This window comes from Crassostrea angulata, chromosome 1 (genome assembly GCF_025612915.1).
Source record: "Crassostrea angulata isolate pt1a10 chromosome 1, ASM2561291v2, whole genome shotgun sequence".
Lineage (NCBI taxonomy): Eukaryota > Metazoa > Mollusca > Bivalvia > Ostreida > Ostreidae > Magallana > Magallana angulata.
In genome coordinates, this window is record NC_069111.1 from 31216197 (window position 1) to 31240340 (window position 24144).

General features: G+C 32.4%; 2 protein-coding genes across 2 annotated transcripts; both read left to right on the forward strand.

Annotated features, from left to right (window-relative positions):
- The first annotated feature begins 3645 nt into the window (after window positions 1-3645).
- Window positions 3646-8254, forward strand: LOC128166567 (TBC1 domain family member 7-like). The gene is made up of 7 exons (XM_052831833.1): window positions 3646-3804; window positions 4144-4364; window positions 5170-5351; window positions 6011-6148; window positions 6796-6947; window positions 7694-7823; window positions 8004-8254. The coding sequence occupies exons 2-7, from the start codon at window positions 4172-4174 to the stop codon at window positions 8067-8069; spliced, it is 861 nt and encodes a 286-aa protein (XP_052687793.1). The 5' UTR covers window positions 3646-3804; window positions 4144-4171; the 3' UTR covers window positions 8070-8254.
- Window positions 8255-10398: 2144 nt separating this feature from the next.
- Window positions 10399-19336, forward strand: LOC128163961 (uncharacterized). The gene is made up of 5 exons (XM_052827661.1): window positions 10399-10806; window positions 14429-14567; window positions 15287-15484; window positions 17946-18116; window positions 18218-19336. Exons 1-5 carry the CDS (start codon window positions 10669-10671, stop codon window positions 19048-19050), a joined length of 1479 nt encoding a protein of 492 aa, XP_052683621.1. The 5' UTR covers window positions 10399-10668; the 3' UTR covers window positions 19051-19336.
- Window positions 19337-24144: the final 4808 nt, after the last annotated feature.

Genomic DNA, 24144 nt, shown 5'->3' on the forward strand with positions numbered 1-24144 from the left:
ACAAGAGTTGTCGTTCATTGTTATCCCAATGAATACACTACATGTACATTATAATCTTGATTTGATTAAATATCGTTCATAAACGTGTATCTAAATATATTTATAATGAATAATTTTTTTTCAAAAGATTTGTTGATTCATTTTAACACACAAGCGCGCGACTACATACATGTATGTACATGTATATGTGATATACGTGCTGTTGTAATTTTGCATGGAAGAAAAAGGAACTGTGAAACATTATGCACAAGTCTTTTGTTTAGTATTAACAATAACTTTCCTGTAGATACTAAACATCATATATAAAGAAAAAGAAATCGTTTGAACAGTTCTAAAATTTAATATTGGTTTCAGTAAAGATCCGATAATATTTAAAAGAAAAAAAACCTATCTTCTGATAGATTAATAATTGTCCCACAAGGTAGTATAAAGACGCAGCAAAAATTAATGGACGTGTAAATCATTCAATCAATCAATCGATCGATCAACTAATCAATCAAATATGTAATGACAATGACAATTTCTTTATTCTCTGAACTGCATAAATTACAGTGTTAAGAAAAATCAATACATATATTGTATGCATTGGAGAGTGACAATACAAAAGTGAAAAAAGGAAAAAGTATAATTAGCAATTAACCTAGAGAGCTAACTCTTTCATCGATCAATTATAAGAATGAAATTACACAGATTAATCAACAATTTTGCATTAGTAGTATTAAAGAGTTGTTGAAATTTGTAAACATTTGGTTGTCTGTAGAAGTATGAAGGTATGTATAAAACTCTCTTATCTTTAATTGTTATATCTGTACAATGAAATAAATAATGAAATTCATCTCCTATCTCAATACAGTTACATATGGTACAAGAACATTCGTAATAAAAGTGAGGGTTATTTATTTGATACGGAGGAGTCTTGCTTTTGGTTTAATCTGTGTGAAATATATGCAGATATAACAAAAGTATAACATATGTATAAGTCAACTCCAACCGAGAAAATAAAGCTGAACTCTGAATAATATAATAAAGATAGACGGAAACTGATATCGTTGTCTTAAAGTTTGCATTAATATACAATGTTCGCTTACGATTGAATTTTGACTTTTTTCTGCATTTTATGAGAGAATTTATCCGATAAATAAAAATAGACCAACAAAAAAAATGGAAGAAATCTTTTAACTTTTTTGTACGCATAAATTAAAATTATGTCAGTGCGCAATATAGTCACTTGATGCGCATAATGATAACTTATATATAATAACCGAAGACATCAATATCCAATGCGGACTGTATCCAAAACAATCATAGCATGAACACAATTTTTAAAAACATTTTTAAGGTGTAATAACACATCACCACAAAATGACTGATTGCTGATCGAAACGACATTTCGTTTTATTAAAAGGAATATGGACTGAAACATATAAGTGACTCCATAGCTGAGTGGATAAAGTGTCGGACTTGTGATCTGTACATCCCGATTTCGAATCCCGTAGGGGCTATTGTTGTTACTTATTGAAATAACTATCTTAGATATTCATTTTTTTATCCCCAAACTGCAAATTTTTCGCTTATTTGACATTTGTACAGTTTATTTATCATTATATCTTTCATTATAAAAAAAATTCTGTTAATTTAAGTGACTTTTTCTAGGTGTGTTATTCCACCTTAAAATGAAATTATTCTACAATTTCTCATAAACAATTGCTATTATCGAGGAGAAATATAAATGAAAGTGAGCGCACAAGATGGTAAGTTTGCAGGAATCCTCGTCACGAATCAATTGGGATTTAAATGTCTATAACCTCGAAAGGCTATGTACAGGTTTCAACAAAAATATATTATGTTGAGAGTCGAAGTACATGGCTATTCCGGTTATTTAAAAACTCACAAAGCTTTCAAAAAATGGCAATGAGAGGTAAACCGATAACTAGTTGGAAATGTTAATGCAAACATATTTTAATGAAGTTATATTGTGTATATCCTAAAAAACTAGTAATAAGAAAATAATGTTTTAATAGTGTTCATACAGCAGATCTAGAATTCAATAATAACAAATTAAAACATACCGGTATATTATAATTCAACATCATGTTATAATAACAAACATTTATAACAAAAAAGTTTAATTTTTTTTTTAAAAGACCACCAGTTGGATTTGAACCCAAAACACTGAATGTCTGTATTCACTAATCCAGGACGAAACCACTGAGCCATGCGAGACTTGTCAATATATATGATATATGCTCTATAAAGTACTGTTTGAAACAACACTGTCATATCAATGGACTTAGTTTTTTATCCTTCAAAAATAATTTGAAAAAGTACATAATTAGTCATCTCTGGGTCATCTCTCCATCTTTTTTAAAAAAGCGACATTTTTAATGTTGAAATATGTTATCTTTACACGTTTCAAATTTGTGGAGAGAAGACCCAGAGACAACAAAATCATTTTTAAAAAGTTGTAAATGAGTAGGATTTGCATTAATTACATCGTGTTGCTATATTTAGACCCATATTATAATGAAACCTTTTGCATTTCAAATATTTTTCCACTCATTCCACATCCAACAGAAACCAAATAACGGTTATAATTCGAAAAATATTCAAAATTAATTGATAAAGTTTTCACTCTCCTTGTGCGCCCAGATTCCTGCCGAATCTACATCTTAAGCGCCCACATTCTTTTCAGGTTAACGGTTAGTGATAAGGCTGGTAGTATTTTATTTTATTTTTTTTACAAATATTTGAAATTCAGGAAACCTTGACCCCCATGGAGCTTAAAATTAACCCTAGTTCCATTGCGCCCAGTACCTAATGCTTTTAACACCCTTACCTTCTCTGGATCCGCCTGGCATGAATTTATACTAGTTTTACCCTGCTCTAATTCAACTCGATCCCGATGTAAATTCAAAATGGTGATATAACACTATTGACTGATATTTCAATCCCATATGCATAATAAATAAATAAATGATAGGTTTTATTTCTCTTTTATCATAAGGCAACAAAATACAATAGATATAAAAAGATTAAGCTTTGTTTCTTCCGTTCAAAAATCTAATTTTACAGTACATACATAACGTTAACAATCAAGTTACATAAAAACCACAAGTCTATAGATGATGTTTGTTCATTATCCATACAAAGGTGGCTGTGTAATTCTGCAATCCTTGTCTTTATTTTTTGCATGTTCCTTCAACAAGTCCATAATTTCACTCTGATATTCCTCTGGTGTGGGTTTATTTCCTGTAGCCCAATAATAAATCTCCCAATCGTTACTGGGTTTATTTATAAGATTGTCATACAGCACAACTTGACGTTCAGTCATTCCATTCAAATATTTCGCAGCAAAGGTACTTAATAACAGTCCATTTTCAAGCATGCCCCTTTTCCTACTCTGGTAGAGAAGCCTAGCTTTCCTCACATCCATGGTTTCATCTGGTCGCATTGCATACTCGGGAATCGGGATAAACTCTGGTTGTTCACCTTCGTTTCCAGAACTCAAAAGCCGTGGAAAGTTACGCACAACTCTTCTTGTGACCGCTGAATTCAGACGCTGTGAAAGACTGTACATCTTCGACTTTGACTAGAGGAAACTTTGGTTACGCAAGTGTCGAGGAGTTCCGAAAGGCAAAATTTGGTTTTCTCCATTAGTTAGCAATTTGCAACTTCCGACTTCAGAAGGCAGGGAAAAAAAATCTGAGAGGAATACAATATGATTATGGTTTTGTGTTTTGGTTATATATGATTAATTATGTGCATCAACTGTCCTTGGTTTTTGCAAGCTTTAAGAATGGAACAGTAAGTTTTGAGTTATGAATTTTGTATAGAAACAAAAAATACTGCATACAATAAGCTAAAGAGTGTAACTGTTACTACTACAACCAAAGTTATCCAACATAACGTTACTGTACATTTGTTTGCGATATGATCATTATGTAAAATCAATCATTTTCATGTCAACTGCTTGATTTTGATTATTGCAAACTGAATGATTACATTATAAATTAACACATTTAATTGAAACGTGGTATTATTTTCATACGGCATAACCATTTATGTCTTTAATACACAAGAGACAACTACAGATATCTATCTACTATAAATTCCTTCATGCTAACTACAATGTTAAATTTCCAGATCCTGTTGTTAGTCTTGTGACATCTCTATGATCATGTCAGATGAGAGAAACTTTAGAACATACTATTATGACAAGTTTGGAATTGGTGGAGTGGAGGAAAAGAAATCTTTGGAAATTCTACTGAAAGAGAAACCAATCAGTGTGGAAAAACTAAAGCAGTTCTGCTTGCGATTTGCGATGCCAGCAATGTATCGTAACTATGTATGGAAATTGATATTGGGTGAGATATACCAGTACATGTACATACTGTAGATTCGTAATTAAATGCGAGGAATTAATATCCACGTAAAATTGCGAGATACACGGTCACCCTTCGCGAATTTTAAAATCTTGCCATTATTTTCTGAGAGTTTGGAACCACAAGAAATAGAGAAAAAAGTTCCACGTTCGCGATTTTATATTCTCGCGATGTGATACAAAAAAGCGAGATTGCAGAATTAAGTACTCGGGTAATAAAAGGAATTAACAGTACATGATGTGTACTCACTAAATATAAATGTTGTTTCTGAACGGTTGAAGCCATTATACTTCAACTAAATTAAAACTGTAACTATAACTGTTTAATTAGGTCAGAACCAAACATGATCAATACTTATTAATCTGGATAGTACAAATACTTGACAAAAGTGTCAGTTGTAAGGACTTTAAATACTTTTCTCAACACGTTTTCTGAAAATGATAAAACAATGTAAAACTATTCTTAACATTTGGATTTGCATTTCCAAAACAGACTAGTGGAATTTTCTACATTTCATTCCCGGTGATTTATTTTCTTTAGAATGACTTGTTACTATATTTAAAATTGATGCAAGTTTTATGAAACCATGAGGATAACATTTAATGACAAGCAGTTTTGCAATAAATAACAACATTACACAAGTATATTGTATATCTCACCAGACAGGCATAATCTTAAAAAAAATCTAACAGCTTTCAACAAAACAATTATTTTGAATTCAGTGTATTAAACCCCATTGATAAACAGATTTTTATGTTTGCTAATTCTTTGACTTTGTTAATTTCAGATATAATTTGTGCAAATCCAGACTCTCATGATTTTCAAATGAAACAACGCACACAGAAATATAATGACTTGAAACATGCTGTGCAGATATTGCGATATGCTAGAGAAGATTCGCCAATAGGGAATGTTTTTCTCAAAATGTACCTTCTTGAATCAGGACAGATCAAATTTGAACAATATAAGGTAAAGATTTTATCATTCCCTCATGCAACTTGATCCATGGGGGATATTGCATTGCTAACTGTGTGTATGTGAATGTTTGAGTGTTATAATGTGTATATATTGTTTACATATATTGTGTATCTTAAGTACTGTGTTTCCAAATCTATTGCTAATATCTGAGATACCTTATATTCGAGTGTATACACTATATAACCCAAATTTTATGTAGAAATTACAATACTAACTTGATTCACAACACATTCACAAAATAATTCCAATGGCAAGGGCACTAGGCGTTCCTCTTGTTTAACTGTGTTTTATTGTTGATAAAGTCAAATACATCTACTTATTAGCAAGTGTAAAGAATTATCAGTACATGTACCAGTACATCATTTTTGAGCAAAATATTTTAAATTCATTTTTGGAAAATGAACAAGGAAGTTTAAAAAGTGGATTTCTTGGAAGAAAAACAGATTGTGTTGATCTTGAACATGATTAAACAAGTACTTAACAGTTCTTAATTAAAACAATCAATTAAATCACTTAAATAATAAATTAATAATGAATGTGACTAAAAGAAAAACATAGAGCAAGAAAGATAAAAAAAAAATTGTAAAATTGTGTTTTACTTAGCACTTATAGTAGTATAACTGAACTTTTAAATTTTTTTCTCTTTTCAGTATGATTGTGAGTTTGAAGACTTTGTCTTAATAGCAGCTACAATGGCAAATATCTGTGAAGACATGACAGATGCTTACCTTGTCTCTGTAGAATTTTACAAAATGTTTAAAAAGTCCAAGGACAGTAATGAAATTCTGGTGAGTTGTTTTCCATTTGCAAGGATTCCTACATATTTGAATATTGTTGTATGATAAATTATTCATATTCCTCTCTTAACCTCTACATATTAATATTATTTAGGCACCAAATTCTGGTGCCAAGGGGCTGAGTGGACCTTATCATGGAGGTTCCATATATTAAGATTTAGTCTCTGATCATCCATTCAAATTTTTTCAGCAGTTAAAAGTTGATAAGATTTGCCTAAGTATCAATTTTAAATGTTCTCTTTCTTAAAGTTTACAATTAATTATACCCTTTTTTTATTGTTTAATCTAGAGTTCCCCCCCCCCCCCCCCCCCCCCCCCCCCCCCCCCCCGTTAAACATCAATTTTATTCACCAATTAGGTAACATTTACCGGTACATGTATATCAACTTCTTCCACATAATTTAAAAAAAGCATTTGTAATGAAATTCTTTATGCTGTTTTCATGTGAAATTTGTATAAAGCAATTAATGCACTTTAAAGCACTTCATTGACTCTGTAGGTTTATGATTGTACAATGCAGAATTTCAGCATTAGACAGAGATCTAAAATTGAAGCCCTTCTTTGAAAGTGGGGCTTCTCAACATTAATTAAAAACGTTTTGAAAGAATGTTTATCAATAAACAAATCTCCTCCACAAGGTTCAGAAAACATCTCAATGCTTAAAGTCTGAGGATGGAGATAGAAAGCTGTTTGACCTCTTCCACAAACATGACCTTTGGAATTCTCTGCCCCTGCACTTGTGGTTTGAGAGCTGTTTTGCCGGTGTGCTTCCCGAGACTTCCATAGAAAGGTACATAATTGCAGTGTACTTGTTACATGCTGTAGTATGTTCTCATCATTTGTATAGCATTACAATCTATTATTTGAAACTGTTATAATCCTAAATGTTTATTGTCAGGAACTGCATGCTGTTAACAATAATTCTCCAAAATGCCATATTTTTTCACATTTGATTAGATAATTTTTGCATGCAGTCTTATTTACTCAAACCTATACTTAAGAAATTTAGAAGATGCATTACAAAGTACGGATTAGAAATGTATATTTTGTTGATGAAATGCAAACACAAGTCACTGTTGCAAATACGATTTTGGAACATGTTTACTTGTACTGTGAAACTATTATATTATTGATGTCCCAATATTTGTGAATTAGTTCCTATGTATATTGAGATACCGAACAGTTACTTACACGGGGAAATATATTTTCCCCCATTTTATTTTCCTCGGCTGACAATTTTAAGACTGAACGAATTCATATGTCTCAAATTATCTCTCTTTTAACACAATCGTGTCTGAGCAAATTCAAAACTGTTGGCAAGTGTAGAATGGAAAAAAAAAAACATGGGAAAAAAATAACCCTGTATACAGTATACCAGATAAATATTCATTTAAGAAAATCATTCATCCACAAGTTTTATCTGCTTGAATTGGTACATCTTAGATTATGAATATATGTCCCTTTTAACTTTGAATGATTCCACATTTAGAAGATATGTACATGTAAATGTCAACTTTATTTTTTGTTCCTCATTAGGATCTGGGATAAGGTGATAGGAGGAGCCCATGGTGTAGTTGTGTTTGTAGCAGTTGCCATTTTTCAGACTTTTAAGCGCCCTCTGTTAAGCATGAAAAGTAAAGATGAAATGGTTCAATATTTGATGGAGGTATGTTATTTGGTTTTTGAACCAGGATGATAATTTTTCTAATATATACATGTATTACATTCTATTTATCAATTAGTAGGATTTCCTGTAAAATTAAAAAATTATGGTTAGAAAATAAAAATCTTTTTGTATTTGTCTTATAGAATAGCAGTTCATGTATTTTTGTGATATTTTTTCCAGCTACCAGAAGACTGTGGTGACATTATTGTGACTAAAGCCTTAGATATATGGAGCAAACACTCCTAGTGCAGAGAGAGAGAGAGAGAGAGAGAGAGAGAGAGAGAGAGATGTTAATTTATGATGTTATAGAAATGTGTATGTTTATGATACACAATGGACCCTTTAATTACTAATAATGTTGTTGAACATTGACACTGAATTTTGTTGTAAAGGATGCGAAAATTAATTGTAATAAAAATGTGTTAGAAATATTTTGTTGTTGCAATAACAGGGTCATTTTATTCCAGTTACATACTATAGATGGGAAAGAGTTGTTGTATTAGTGACAATTATCATCAATAATGAGGAAATTATTTTGAGGACTTCTGATGGGTTTTATTTATATTAAACCCATGACTGACATAGTTTTCAGCTTGCCTGGGCTAGAGACCTCAATTAACGACTTTCATGTACATGTTCATGTACTTTGAGGACCCTCTTACTATACACTGCCTATAAAAGTACTCTGACCAAGACAAAGTATTAGTGAACTTATGGTACATGCATTTTGCCAAATGAAGTATGGTAGTAAAAGGCATTTTTTTCATTCATTAGGAAATTTTGTCTTCAAGGCATTTTCCTGGTTTAGATACTTGTATGCTTATAAAGCACACTTTTATGTGACGAACAAACTAGTTTTCATTTCTGTACAGAGGGTCCATAAACTTTTTCTGCAGAACAACTGAACCAATTTCTTACAAACTTTGTTCAAAGTATCATTTTGAATAGAGGTTTTACGTTTGTTGATCAAAGGAACCGGTGGTCTTAGACTTGTTTTATATTTTTTTTCTTTATGTAACTATTGAGCGCCGGTTTTTTAATATTTCCAGACGACATTTCGAGTTATCTAGAATCATTCAAGTACTGGTAATTGCGGATTTTATTTCTAGATATTTATATTTTCTAGTGTGTTTTTCTGTGATAACACTACGAACATATTTTAAAACATTTCATCAATTCATTGCACAACTACGATTTACGAAATGAAAATAACGTAAAACGTAGATAAATTTATATTGAAGTGAACGATTGGTGAAAATTATATAAATAAGGAATTATTATTTATGTAAATAATAATATAGTAATAAGGAATAAATACAAGTAATATGTAATAAATACAAGTAATACGGAATCATTCTTTGGATATTATGAAGTGAAAATAATACTAAAAGAATGTTTCCTTATTCCATAAAAGTATGCAGGAAGAATGAGAAGTCATTTGGAATATTACATTGTGCATTAATTATATGGCGCTATATAGATTGAAATTAATTTTAGAAAAAGGCATGAACGTTAATGTTATATTCTTTACAAAAAATGTTCATTACCTCTTTAATGAATTTGTGTTCAACTATAGATTTAGTATGACTCTTTGCCAAGTTGCGAATACTGATCATAACAAATCGGTCCCATAATTTTATAAGTTACGATTACGTATAGCCAAAAACGTCGCGAAAAATAATGATAACGAACATGAAATCTGAGACATGATGCATGTAGCGCTTACCACAGATTTAAAATAAATAAAATTAATGTTTTTCATTTCTTTCTCGTTATTTTTGATATTTTGACAATAGAATTTTTAGATAAGAATAGATCCTCTTTATACATGTAACGCCAAAAGCAAGATCTATTTGACACGATTCTGTGTACGTCTCGCGGTCTGAAAATTTGGCTTTTGCCTTTTTATTTCGGGACACTCCTCCAAAATTTATATCTGTAAACTAGGACCTCGGCCATTTGGTGCGGTTCAAATTTTCGTTTGTCTCGCCCGCATCAACTGAGCAGTAATATATAAATAGAACCATTTTAACAAGAGCTTGGACTTTGGGTAGTTGTGTCAAACTGCCTTGTGACGTAGGCCTGTCTATTTCATTGCTGACATTACAGCTATGGCTCTTTGAAATCAACAAGGTTTGTCTAGAGCTAAGACTGCGCAATCGGTGTGTATTTCGCTTGAAACCAGAGTCATTTAACTTGTGACGCAAGAAATGGATGGTTACATCGTACTGAAAGTCCAAGGTCGTGTTAAAATGGTTCTAAGTATACGATGATGATGTATAGGTATAGAAATTCTCTGGAGTTTAAAAAGTCGATATCTAAAAATAAACTCTCATTATAATAAATCTTTTAAAAAATTTAGAAATGCACGATTTTCGGTTTATAACTATCTGTTCTTTTGATAAAAAATATAAACGAGATTCTTTCAGCGCTGTACGAATTCTGCGTGTATCTTTTAGGCAGTAAATGAGTTCCTATACACAACTAATCGTTTTTAAAGAGCTGCTTTACTTCTTGAACGGTAGCAAAGTATGGCGACTGAAAACGTGTTTTTTTTAATTAAATTCTGTTCACAAATAAAACATTCTGCAATTGGTCCTCGACGTAAAAAAAAAATCGCCTCGCCTTTCATGGACTTGGAACAACCGGACATTTTTCCATGGACAGTCAGTAACAGTCTTTAACTGTATAAATAATAGATTACAGTCCACTTACAAACACCTGTGTTATTTAATCAAGAATGACCAGGTGCGTAAAACACTCAATGATTTTGCATTATTAAAACAAGGAAGTGTATTAGTTCTCGGTTTGCAGTGTTGAAGTTCTGTCGTCTAGTTCTACCAGCATGGTGTTTGTGGTGAACAGTGTGGAATATTCCCCCAAAGATTTTCATGAACAGTTTTCTAATTACTTGCCGAGGCTTATACAGATCACTAAAGGTTACTATGGCGAGGAACAAATCAAGACGTACGAAAGGGGACAGGTTAGTATTAAAAGCAATCTTGTTTACGCGCTCTCTCTCTCTCTCTCTCTCTCTCTCTCTCTCTCTCTCTCTCTCTCTCTCTCATTGGTAAAAATTGGACTCTTAAGACAAGAACTCTTCATAAAAAAATCGCAGACATTTTTTTGAAAATTTGAACATATATAATCTATAAATAGATTGCCAATATCAAAATGCCTGAAACTGGAACTACGACGAAAATTATCAAGTGTATTTTTAATCGCGACATTCTAATCTGACAGTGGTGTGATTTAAAGATTCAATCAAAGAATTTATCATATCAAAACCCATTTCTACGTTCTGTAAAATTCTTCTATGCATTCATTCCTGTTTTGGTAAAAAAAAAAAAAAAAAAAAAGGATATGGGCGTATAAGGCGTTAGATATCCCATACTTGCACAAATAAAGATGAGAGAATTTGAAATGTTGTAAAAATATCCTTTTTTTGATTTGTATACATTGTTTATATAAATTTCATGATGTAAGTCAGTTAATCATGCACATACGTTTTGTAAACATAACAGATCTTTGATTCAAAATTTAGCAACACAAATTGTTATTCTTTTCAGTGCAAATTTAAAAGTTAAGTGAACGGGTTTAGGCTACATCATAATAATACTTTTTATTTAAGGAAAAGCTTTTAAAAACACTCTACAATTGATTAACATAAATAGAGTCTTGACTAATAATGAATCACAAGACGTTTTTATTGTTTCCCTTCCATCTAACAAAAGTGTCTCATTCCATCGAAAATTGTCGTACTCTAAGAGTATTTACCCATTCTAGGTAATGATTTTACGTTGTAAGGTTCATCATAGTGGTACACAAGGAACAAATGTCAAGAACCTTAGAAACAAATTGTCCGAGGTACAGACATACATGCAGGGTATAGCTTCGTTACAATGCATAAAGCCGATTGAAGCATAACGATGTGTGAAACACATTACGCTGATATATGAGTTATAGATCTAAAAACTTTTCAAGAACTGGTCTTTTACAATATCTAATCAATGTCTAGATATGTTTTCTTATTCCTACTAAAGACATGAAACCTCTAAACCTCTAAACTGTAAAGTGGAACTCATCACTAATACAGGTACATCCCTTATTTCATTCTAAATAAACAAAGTCTCATGTTGAGAAGCACACAAAATACAACTTGCCTGGCTATGGGGTGGGGGGGGGGTTTAGTGTACGGAATTTTATTAGAATTTTCTTAGCTTAACAGGAATCAAAATACCGAAGAACTGACGGGAGTTGATTTTATCGATGGTTATTTGTTTTTAAATCAATGATATGTTATTTTGAATGACAAGTACAGGTAGTTTCTAATCTGTATTTGAATTACGCACATTTTTATAATATGAATTGTTGGACTTTTTCGACACAAGAATGTTGATAAAACCCCATATGAATCATGTTAAGTAATATTTAAAGATAGAATAAATTCAATCAAACTATGTATCAGTGATAGAAATATTTCTGGAAAGAAGATGGAGGAATAAGATGGCGCAAATGCCCATTCGGTTTAGTAGTGAAATACAATTTTGAATTTATGTTTCCCCAATTAAATCTATTCAAATATATTATAATAAAACTTTGCAAAAGCAAAATTTCTAAATATGGTCAGTTTTTAATATATTTAACAAAAAATAAGAAGAAAAAATATTGTCGGAAATTATGGTGGTATCGAACCCGTAACATAAAAACCCTAGATATATAAGGTTAGCTTATGCCAGGTGCTCTAACCACTTAGCCATTTCAGACACAACAAAGTGGGCTTTTTAAATATTATGTGTGACTAAGGTCTTGAACTACCGTACTTGTATTATTTTTTCAAAACGTTCAATTGTTGGGATACAAAATGATATTTTTAATGTATAGTGGGTCATCTCTCCACGTTTTTGTTGATTGAAATCGGTTTGTTTTCCAATCGACCTTAATTAGACTATGAGAAAAATATGGAGCAAAGACCCACTCTATAAAAGAAAATGCCCTAAAGTTCTAAAAAATGACAGTATTTGCAGGTTTTGATACGTACACGCCTGTTTGAGTCAACATATTCCAAGTATTGAACATATCTATAGGTTAAAAATCAATAATTCGTTAAATATATATTGTTTTCAATGATTTAAAAAAAAACCCATCAGATTTATTGATACTTTAATTTTTCAGTAGCCTGTCCGACCGCGTATGGGCATTTTACACGCCTTATCCACCCATCTTCTATATGGATCCAAGCAATATTGAACTCTCGTCTCGTTCAACCAAACGCTCGGCTGTCGCTGTTAATCTCCGACAAGCAAGAGAGACTCTCTGCTAGTCGGAGATTTACGGAGACAGCAGAGCGTCGAGTTGAACGAGACTAAATTGAACTCTGGCGTAAGAATACATACAACTACAAAAAATATCTAAATTGTTCGTACCATTTAAAATCTAACTATTTTCATGGTATTTATAAATATGTTTCTTTGAAAATCAATGCTTTAGCACACATAATTTCGGATTTATCAATTATTCTCAAGAACTAATTCTTGTCAGCGGCGATGATTTGTGCTTTGGTCCAAACACTGTTTCACTTTCGGTTTGCCAGAGTAACTGCATAGGAGAGTTGATTAAAATCAACTTCCGAAAATACCATTATACTTGCATCTCGGAGAAGTAGTTAGTCGTACGAGACAATTAAATGAACGTCCATGCATATCTATTTAGATTTTAATCATTTAAATAGAGTCAATGAAGATTTGCAATTGAAAAGCGGGGGTTTTACATGCACACCTGTTATCGCCGTTAATATCTGCGCTTTCGTGAACATTTTTAGTTTAACATTTTTTAAAAAACACTCTCTATTATAATGAAATAATTAAAAAATAAAGATAATAATGATCGGAAGATATAGCCTATTTTATGAATGCTTAGTGTCAGAATCAAGATTGATTGTTCCTGCTGTCATGTTCGACAGCAAAAAAAAAATAAATCAAAAAAATAATAATAAAAAATCGATTGCCTCGATGCAAACTTATATATTTCGTCAAATTCGACTTTTCTAGCTACATGCGGGGGGTTTGTACGGTCAGTTTTGTCGACAGTTTTACATTTTGCTTTGTTCCGAATGGAAGAGACAAGCGATGTCAAGCAACAAGTCTATTTTGTAGCTGATATGATGTTAAACATACAATGTTTATTAGAGACAATACAATTTAAGTCTTATTCTTTTAAGATTTTAAAATCAATTGGGAATTTAAAATGTAAAGTAGAGCAAGGTCAGAAGATTCGTCAAAATTTGATACCTTTGAGCTCATTCAGTCACACGGCTGAGTTATGGGTGTTAATTTGAATTTATAAAAGAAAAATTTGTAACAAATAATCGACAAAATTCTTCCTGTTTCATTTAAACTGTATGTATATATCTAAACTTTGATAGTTCAGGAAACGATTTGTGCTCTATGATAGGAACACACATCAGCCAATATCGAAAGTACATATTTTTGTAATTGGATAATATGCAAGCCAAGTGCTTTTTTGTTAAATTTACACGTTTAATGTTTGCTACCAGCTTGTAATAAAAGATTTTGAATCATGCAGATTTTGTTGTGTACTTGCAGGTCCTTTTTATACGACGAGCAGGATCTCAGGAGCGCGTGGTCGCCAGCGTACTGCATGGCCCCCTCTCTCTGACCCACAGGCTCCTTAGTATACCATTGGACTACAATGCACAATTCTGCTTTGTGTCGGCAAAAAAAGGTAATTCTATTTTTGTAAGTTTACTTCCTTCTCTGACGTAATTCACTTAAATTTGAATCGCAAATTGGGTCTGATTTATAATGGTTATACAAGTATAATGGTAATGATAAAATCGGAGATAAATTATTTTTGGATTTGCTTTCTGTTTTCATGTCCTTTATATGAATACCTTCTACGTTAATTTGTTTTTTATCTGAACACAACAATACATATAATTTTGTACAGCTAGTTAATATGCAGCTAGTGTGCATACGTTTAGAAATTCACCTAATTCACTGTATGGCACATTAAATGCGCATCCTCTTACCAAAAAAAATGCCCTCATTCAAACATCATGTATTCTTGTACATGTACAATGTACACAAGGCGCGTAATGAAAGGGAAAGGTCACCGAAAGCATTATGCATAATATGGGAATAAAGATATTGTAGAAATAAAGAAATGTCCAAAGTTAATAACTTAATATGTGGTTGAATATTTTGCATTGAAACCCTTCTGTCGTAAATTTGAAATTTTCTTTATTCAATAAAAAATAATACATGTAATATGAAATACAACTGCAAATCGTTTGTAGGTACATGTACAAAATTACAAACTTTTTAATTCATTTTTGCCTTTACTTGTATCTTGATGGGGAAGAGTCTTTGAAAAACCATTGTTGTATTACTACGTATTAAATTGATCTAACTGAGATATATTTTGTTTATAATATATTCCAGGAAACAAAAGATACAGTTTGCGTCGAGTACTATCTAAACGAAGGCTTCCAATTGACGTTATTTTCATTCCGGAAATGACGTCAAATGACTCGGAATCGTTTACACCAATGAGACTGATAAACAGTGATGACAAGCTGGTGCTGAGACTGACACACACATACCAGGATACCTTTCTTCTGGGTCACAACTTGTCAGAAGGTGTGATTGCTAGTACATATGTATTACAATTCTCTTTTATTCTTAAAGTTTTATTGTGCTACAACTGAGATTACATTATGCATATTAATCAAGTCTGGACGCTTCTAAAAGCAAACAAAAGAACCAATGAACTCATGCGTTTGTTGCTCAATACTCACCACTTTATGCGCCCATATTTGGATAGACGAAAGTTAAGCATGGCACTACGTACTTTTATTTATCAATTTGACTTGCAAGCAAGTTATCGTAAATTCTTGGTTTTTTTCGCGTATTTTGAATTTGCGAAAGTAAAGTAAATCCTTTTAGCCCATCAGAGCCGAAGGCTCAATTGAGCTTTTCTTCTCAAAATTTGTCCGTTGTTTGTCTTCGTCATTGTTGTCGCTGGCGTTGTCGTAAATGTTTAATATTTTCATCTTCTTCTTTAGAACCAATTAAACTTGGTATAAAGCATTCTTGTGTGTGAAGGGCTTTCAAGCTTGTTCAATTAAATTGTTAGCTCCTCTTTAAAGGGGAAATACGTGTAATTTAGGATTATTGAAATTTGTTGTTATTTTCAAAAAACTTTTCAAAATCCAGTTAGTCAGACAATCATCATCACCAGATAGTGTAGATTAAGGTTTAATTTGTTCAAATCATGATCCCCGGAAGTAGAGGGGGTTGGTCATTATACATATTAGAGGGTACTGTATACAGAGACTAATCTATAAAAAGCTTCCTCTCAAAACACATTTGGCTTTTTAAAAATTAAAGTTTTGTAGATGTATCTTCAAGTTTCTTTAAATCATGAAACCTGAGGGTAGGGTTGGGCCACAATGGAGGAGGGGGATTTTTACGTTGGAATAAATAGAGAAAATCTTTTAAAACATCATCAAACGGAGCTCAATGTCGTCTAACTTTAGAACAGAAGAAAACTTTAAAAATCGTTATAAAAAATACATACTCTACTAAGTTTTCCTAATATTTGTATTTGATTCTAATACTCTAAAGACGGTCTACTGTTGCTCAGATTAGCGACGTAGCCCATGGGCCTCTTGCTATTTTTGCGAGCCGTTTTTGCATTAATTTAAGAATATCATAACGATGTATACATATAGCTTGCAATACTTTTGCATATTTAATTTATACGATGTTAAAATGATAGTGAAAAATAGCGAAAATAGATCATCGCGAAATAAAATCCGGATACAGATGGATCACACTGTTTTAGGTATGGTGGTCATACATAGCAAGGGATTTTTTTTTATACATTCAAATCTGAGATCAAATTTACTGAAGACTTTCAGGTCTTCTTTAAATGACTTAAATATTCACCGATAAAAAACCTAAAAGTTTACATTGCCGTTGAGTTTGTTGCACAATTACATTGCAAAGTCTCGTCTGTTTGACATGGCATTTAAATTGTATATACCCGATTCCTATAGACATGAGATAAACGCGCCCACCTATAGAACTTTTCCATTTATGTTTGATCTTGTCTATCCACATTATCGATAAAGCATGGCGACCCTTAATTTTAAGATTATAGCACAGACATTTAAAGTTTTCATGCACATTCTCTTCATTAAAAAAAAATCATTACGTGTTTAGAACATTTGAAAGATTTTAAAAATCTTGCACATACTACTTTCAAACACAACTGGTAGGAATTGAAGTACTGAAAGTACTGGAAAGCAGTTTGCAAGCTTGTTGTAAATATTTGCATTGATACTGCTAAATGGGATATATGTAGAATGCATGTACAAGTTCACGAAATAAACTAGACCATAGAATGTTATTTAAATTATTGCAATAGCTTTGCGTTAGGAGCTCTTTATGTAGTAACGCTATGAGTGGGCGATAAAGTTTGATCTAATTAATTTGTTATATTAAACTGCAAGTGTATGAGTTGTGATATACTATATACCGATAGGATTACCAATGAAAAAAGAACTAAAATTTCCAGAACATTTGAGCGATTTTGACCATGTAAGACGCTGTATAACCGCATGGTATTTTTTTGCAGGTGCTAAACTTATTACTTAAACCTATCGTTGCGCTTAGTGTAAAATAAGAATTGTATTTCAGCAGATACAGGAAATTCTAGCAAAAATAATGCCCCAATGACTCATTTTTTTTATTTCAAAGGAGGGGGGGGGGAGTTTATATCTTTTATCATGAAGTAGACATTTTCATACATTTGCCAAAAACCACAAGAGCTAGATTAAACTTTTTTGTAGATACAGTCCTGTATAAAAGGTAAAACATACACCAAAAAATACAACCACATACCAACCACAAAATAAGTAAGGGAACATACCTGGCATTTTCTGGTTCTGAAAAATCACGAAGAAAAAATGCATTTTCCTCAGGCTATAAAAATTTACTTTATAAATCAAAAATATCTTATTTTACTGTTTATCAACGATAAGGTGCATAATTTCAGTTGCAGCAACTCTCTAACGACTATAACACCTCTTTGCAGATAAAGTAACCTCCGCCATTCAACAGATTCCATTGTTCCTGACAGACCTTCGCATGTCTCTGATTGTTGGAAGAGAGGGCTATGAACAAACGGAATGGAGCAATTACATCCACTCTTTAAACGAAATTTGCAACAACCAGATACAGTGTGATAATTACTTTGGAAATCCAGGTAAAATACACAGTAATCCTTTCATACCAGAATCTAATTTTATCATGACATTTTTAAAAAAGAAGGTAAAATCAGTGTTAATTGTTCGTTTTTGCATGCAGATATAGCCCTCTACGCTAAAGAGGATGGAGATTTTGATGCCACAGTTCAAGTACCTCAAGTTTATTGCACGTTACATGATTGTCTCAATGAAATAAATGTGTACCAAACGCTTACTGGGTCAAAACCAGAAAAACGTCGCCCAGATGAGAACTGTGACACGTACGAAGTGATAGCTTCATGTACTAGAGAACAGGCGCCATCTTGTTCTGAGGATACAAAACCAAAAATCCCACCTAAGCCTCAGTACAAGTCTAAATCTATGCATCGGTCAAGATCTGCTGATGATTCAGCTAAAAGTGGAGGCGCCCTTCCCGGCATCCCCCCAAGAAGGGGAACTTGCGTCACTCGAACAAATAAGGTCAAAGGTCAAACATCCTTATTGGGACTTTTTAAGAAACACCATGACACTGGTGAAACATCTTCAGAGTTGAAGAACGTATATGAAGACATTAGTGAAACTTCGAGAGATAACATGTCCTCTCCGAGTAGACTGATCAGCCAATCTTCGTTTTCTGCTAAAACCGACCCCGAGGACGTAAACGCCCCCGTGCTACCCGCGAGGAATATAAACCCAAGAGGTAAAAACATACGAAATAAACCAGCAACCGTCGATGCGAGGAAAGACTTGCAAAAAATGAATGTTGCGGATGTAGGTGTTTTATTGCAGAAACTGAAACTTGAAAAATATGCTTCTGTTTTTGAAAAACAGTGGATCGACGGTGCTATTTTGAGCGAACTGACTGCCGACATTCTTCACACGGATTGTGGAATGACAAAATTGGAGGCTGTGAGGTTAATGGCCTACGTGGAGAAAGGTCATATACCTGGTTAGAATACCTGTTCTATGACGTAAAATAACAGGTTTACATTCATCATGGATTGCATTTTAAATTCTCTTTAAAACTACAGCGTGATAAAACACGTGCGATCATTACATAATCTTGAGGTGAGGTAACCAAGATTGGAACTAAAGAAATTCGATAGTCCATGGCAATTCTTTGTCCTCTGGAGAACAAAAATATTCTTCTTACTCGTCTTCTTTAACAAAAAATAAAACATTTAGTCACGTAAAATAAAATTATCCAACAAATCAAGGAATAAAAGAACTTGGAGGAAAATATATGACATACATGTATACCCGGTATTTAAAAATGCAGACATTATCATACGTTTTAACAACGTCCTTCATGTAGGAAGGTCGAACGTATTAAGTGGTATGGGACTCTTGTCGAAATTAATGTACATTGAAATCAAAATACTTTCACCGGTTTAATTTTTTTTTAAAGAACAAGGAACATTATTGGCCAAATTATGCCGTGTTTCAAATATGCACAGCACAAACATTTTAAAAAGCCTTGAATTTATCAAATCTAATGGTATATTACTTATATGTGTGACTTAAATTCCGTTTATAGCAAGACGTCGAAATTTTAAACGCGACGTCATGCATATTTCTGCGAGAAGTTGATCTGTGGTGTATGAAAACATACCCGGTATCTGTGCACGAGTTTCGGGCTTGCGAACCGCAAATCTGCATGCGGTCTATTTCAAATTATAAGTTTTAAATACAAAAATGTATATATTTTCGCCTACATGCATATGACTTACATGTATATACTTTGATGCATTATGCTACATTGCATCTTTTATAGTCAACTAATTTTCTGTTGATTTGAGAAACTATTCCAAGGTGTAGTCAGTTAAATACAAGTACCTTACGGCTTCCATTGGTTATTCACTAAAGTACAGGTAGCAAAAAAAAATTCTAAAGCTTTCATAACCTTTCTGATCACATTTTTTAATTTTAAATGCATGAACGATGAACTCGAAGAAGGTAAGGAAAAAGGGGGAGGGGGTCCTCGACTGTCAGCAAGTTTGATAAGCAACCTCAATTGAAATTATCATTGAATGAAAAAGAAATGGAAATGGGAATGATTGGACTGGACTGAAAAGATGTTACAAACGAATTGGATCTGTTCATGTTTCACAATATTGTTTGCACACACATATACAGAGAGAGAGAGAGAGAGAGAGAGATAGAGAGAGAGTGTGTGTGTGTGTGTGTCTGTGTGTGTGTTACACGTGTATACTCAGTCCCGAGTTTTTGCTTCCACCACTTTTCGCTTGATATTTCGATAATAATGAATACCTATGTGCTCAAACTACGTTCATCCACTATTAATATGAAAAATGTCCAGATTATCTGTTTTGAAACGCCCCTCTACAACTTCAGGTTTCAATACACATCCAAAAATAGAAAGTCTACGGGGATTTTGCATTGCATCAGCCATTAATAAGACCGCGATTGATAACGTTGAAAAATTGCGTGAGGTGTCCCGAGTACTTCCGAATGGAGAAAAGATGTCCGTAAGAAATTTGTTTTCGTTCCTGTAAACTTTTATGAGTGAAAGGGGATAATCTGTCAATGAAGATATCTTGGATATTTTCCATTTCATCGATTTCAACTCTTAGGTGTATTTTTATTAATCAAAGTACTGAAGTACTGACGGGAGTTGATTTTATCGATAATCATAAATTTTATTTTAAAATAAACTTATCTTGCATGGCAATTAGTTTCTAGTCTGTATTTAAATTACGCACTTTTTTATAATATGAATATTCAGACTTTCCCGGCAAGAATATCAAGAAACCCATATGACTTATGTTATGTAATATTTAAAAACATTAGTAATTGAAACAATTCTAAAAATTGTATGGATCCAAACACTATTGACATCGAACTCTAGTCTCGTAGTCTCGTTAAGACAGACGCTCGGCTGTCTCCGTTTATCTCCGACAAGCAAGAGAGCCTCTCTGTTTGTCGGAGATTTACGGAGACAGCCGAGCGTTTGGTTAAATTCTGGCGTAGGAATACATGAGACTACAAAAATATCTAAATTGTTCATATTATATAAAATCTGACTATTTTTCAAAGTGTTTATAGATAAGTTTCCTTGAAAAACAATGCCTCAGTACACATAACATCGAATTTTTCTATTATTTTCAAGAAATAAGTAAAATTGTCAGCGGTGATGATTTGTGCTTAGGTCCAAACACTGTTTCACGTTCAGTTTGCCAGAGTAACTGCATAGGAGAGTTGATTAAAATCAACTCCCAAAAATCATCAAAAAGTGATGGAAGCAATAACTTGGGACAGACTATAGTTTTCTAGTAGTATAGAGTGTACATTATTAGTAGTATATATACAAATCAACTTTCACACACACAGAGTGTGTAAGAATTATGTTATACATTAAAGACACTGGAAAATATATATGCTTTATCGTGAATGTCAAACATATTTCTATTTTCTTCGGACTTGAAAAACATGACGGAAGGAGCACGTGGTGCAGCTACCGGGATGATTTGATTGACGGGTGTATCACATGGACTCTGACAGAAACTGCTTTTTTGGATTCTATCACAATGTGCATTATTTTGAATGATAAAAGGGTTATTTATTCATGGAAACTTGATTAAAAACAATGTCTTCTTTTAGTGAATTACAAATGAAATCTCTCTCTCTCTCTCTCTCTCTCTCTCTCTCTCTCTCTCTCTCTCTCTCAGTTTCTTCAAACAAATGATGTCTAAACAAATTGAAGAAGTACTTCTGATTTTAATCAAATGAAATGATAAATGGATGTATAAAATAAAAAAGAATTCCTTAAAAATTCAGTACGTTATGGCAATAAACTGGCAAAAGTATAAAAAAAATTGTTATTCTTTTTGCAACATCATTTTCAATAAACTTTTTGACAATCAATATCCAAGGTCACATTCCAAAATTGAAATGATTATTATGTACGAAATACAATCGTTACGACTGAATAGGGGACACGTAGAGGTAGATATATATACCTCAAGAGAGTAATCTGACCAGGGGTTTGATATCATTGCAAATAAAAGTAAAAAAAAATCTTCAGAATATCATTAGTTGTCATTATTTCATACTGTAAGCGGAGCGTAATTTTTAAGCACATATTTAGAATTTTACTGTACGCGTAGTTCTATAATTGAGCGTTTGTTTCGAATGGTAAGTTAACTCAATAGAATGACCATTGTATGAATGGACTCATTAAAAACATTTTCAGTGATGGGAAACAAATATTTTTGCTGCGATTATTTTGTAATTAGTAGTTTTTAATCGACCTTGCACACCCTTTTACATTGCTGTCATATGCACATAAGTACTAAACTGAAAACAACTATACAGGTTTTGGATTAATAAGATTTAAAAGCGGAGCACTAGTACAAGTATTTAGATACATGTATTTATATTGATAAGTGGACTAGAAACTTTATATAAAATATACTTGCAGTATATTTGAATAAGAAATATGTATGAATTTTTTTAATAATAAGAATTATAAAAGCCCAAGCGGAATTCGAACTTATAAGATACAGATTTGCTCTCGTAGCGCTACCCTCTTATGTAACAATTTTGAGAAAGAAATAAAATTATTAAATTATATATATATTTCGATAGGAAGTACGTCACAATATGAAGATGTCCTATACCACCTTAAGAAATGAAGTTCAGTTTCGTTTTCGTAAAAGAGTAAAAGTCATTAAAGTAGTCCGAGTATCGCACTACGTCATAATACGGATTTTACAATATTGGTTCGACTTTTACAAAGCGTTTTTGATACCCGGTATTGATTTTGCTCTACATCGCTGTTGTAAACAATGGCAATAATAAGCAATTAGAACGGTAATATATGTATTCTATGAGAGATAGAAATGATTAATGTTGAGAAACTCGATTCTGTTAAAGTAAAATGAAAAACGAAGTTTCTGATTAACCAGGATCTCAGATATGCTTATATCTTCTTTGTTTTGACCCCCCCCCCGAATTTTTCTTTTTTCTTTTACTAAAACCGGTTAAAATTGAGAGACAGAAGCTATTTCGAATTTAATCAATCGTCAATTAATTAATGTTTAAATGATATCCAACATTGTTGACAGATCTAGGCAGAAAACTGTAGCAAAATGTGATTTTTACGGATTTTTTCGTCAGGGTCTACTTGGTTTAGAGCTTATAGCGTGAAAAGTAATCCGTCAACATATAATTTATTTTACCAAATCTTTTTTCTAAGATGTCAATCTATAGAATAAACACCATGAATTTAAGTTTGAGTCCATAAAATAGTAAAAAAAATTACCAAACGCGATACTAGCATTGCATTTTTTGTATTCTATTTTGATACATCAGGTCCATAAAGCGTACTTACTTACAAAAATTTGCGCAAAATTATTGATGAGATATGGCTTAAATAAATATTTATACTCTATTTTGTATGTTCAGTTCTAGTTTTCCCAAAATTGGTAATTATTTTTAGGAAAAACGGACGTCTGGCAAATTTCATAATTGTCAAATAATTTATGCAAGGGGGTACACCCGTCTGAGAGGTGATAACAAACAAACTAGCATTTAAACATACATATTTTCTTTTGTATATGTATTGCGAGAATGTATATTTATCATTTAAAGCTGAGCTTTTAATGATTGAGCCCATTTAGTGCCGAGTATAGGACTACCTTAAGTTGTTTTCATAACGCTTAACATCTGTTTGCAATGCACAATACCAGGTAAATCGGCTTAATGAATTATTTATACACAATTTAATCAAAGGAAAATTATTTATACACAATTTAATCAAAGGAAAAAAATTAATTTGATAGCAATTTTAAAATTCTTTTTATTTAAAATTACGAATATAACTTACTTCACACTTTCTAATGGTTTTTTTTTTCATACTCCAATTGTTCGGACTCTGTGAAGCAAGGCTTTTATTTTGTGATATCTATAAACAGTGCAGAGGAAAAGCAAAATTCATGCAGGAAAATTGCAATCAAAGAAGAGTTATAAAAAAAATCTCGGATATCGCCAACATGTGACATCCAAGATGCTAGATACGCTATACCT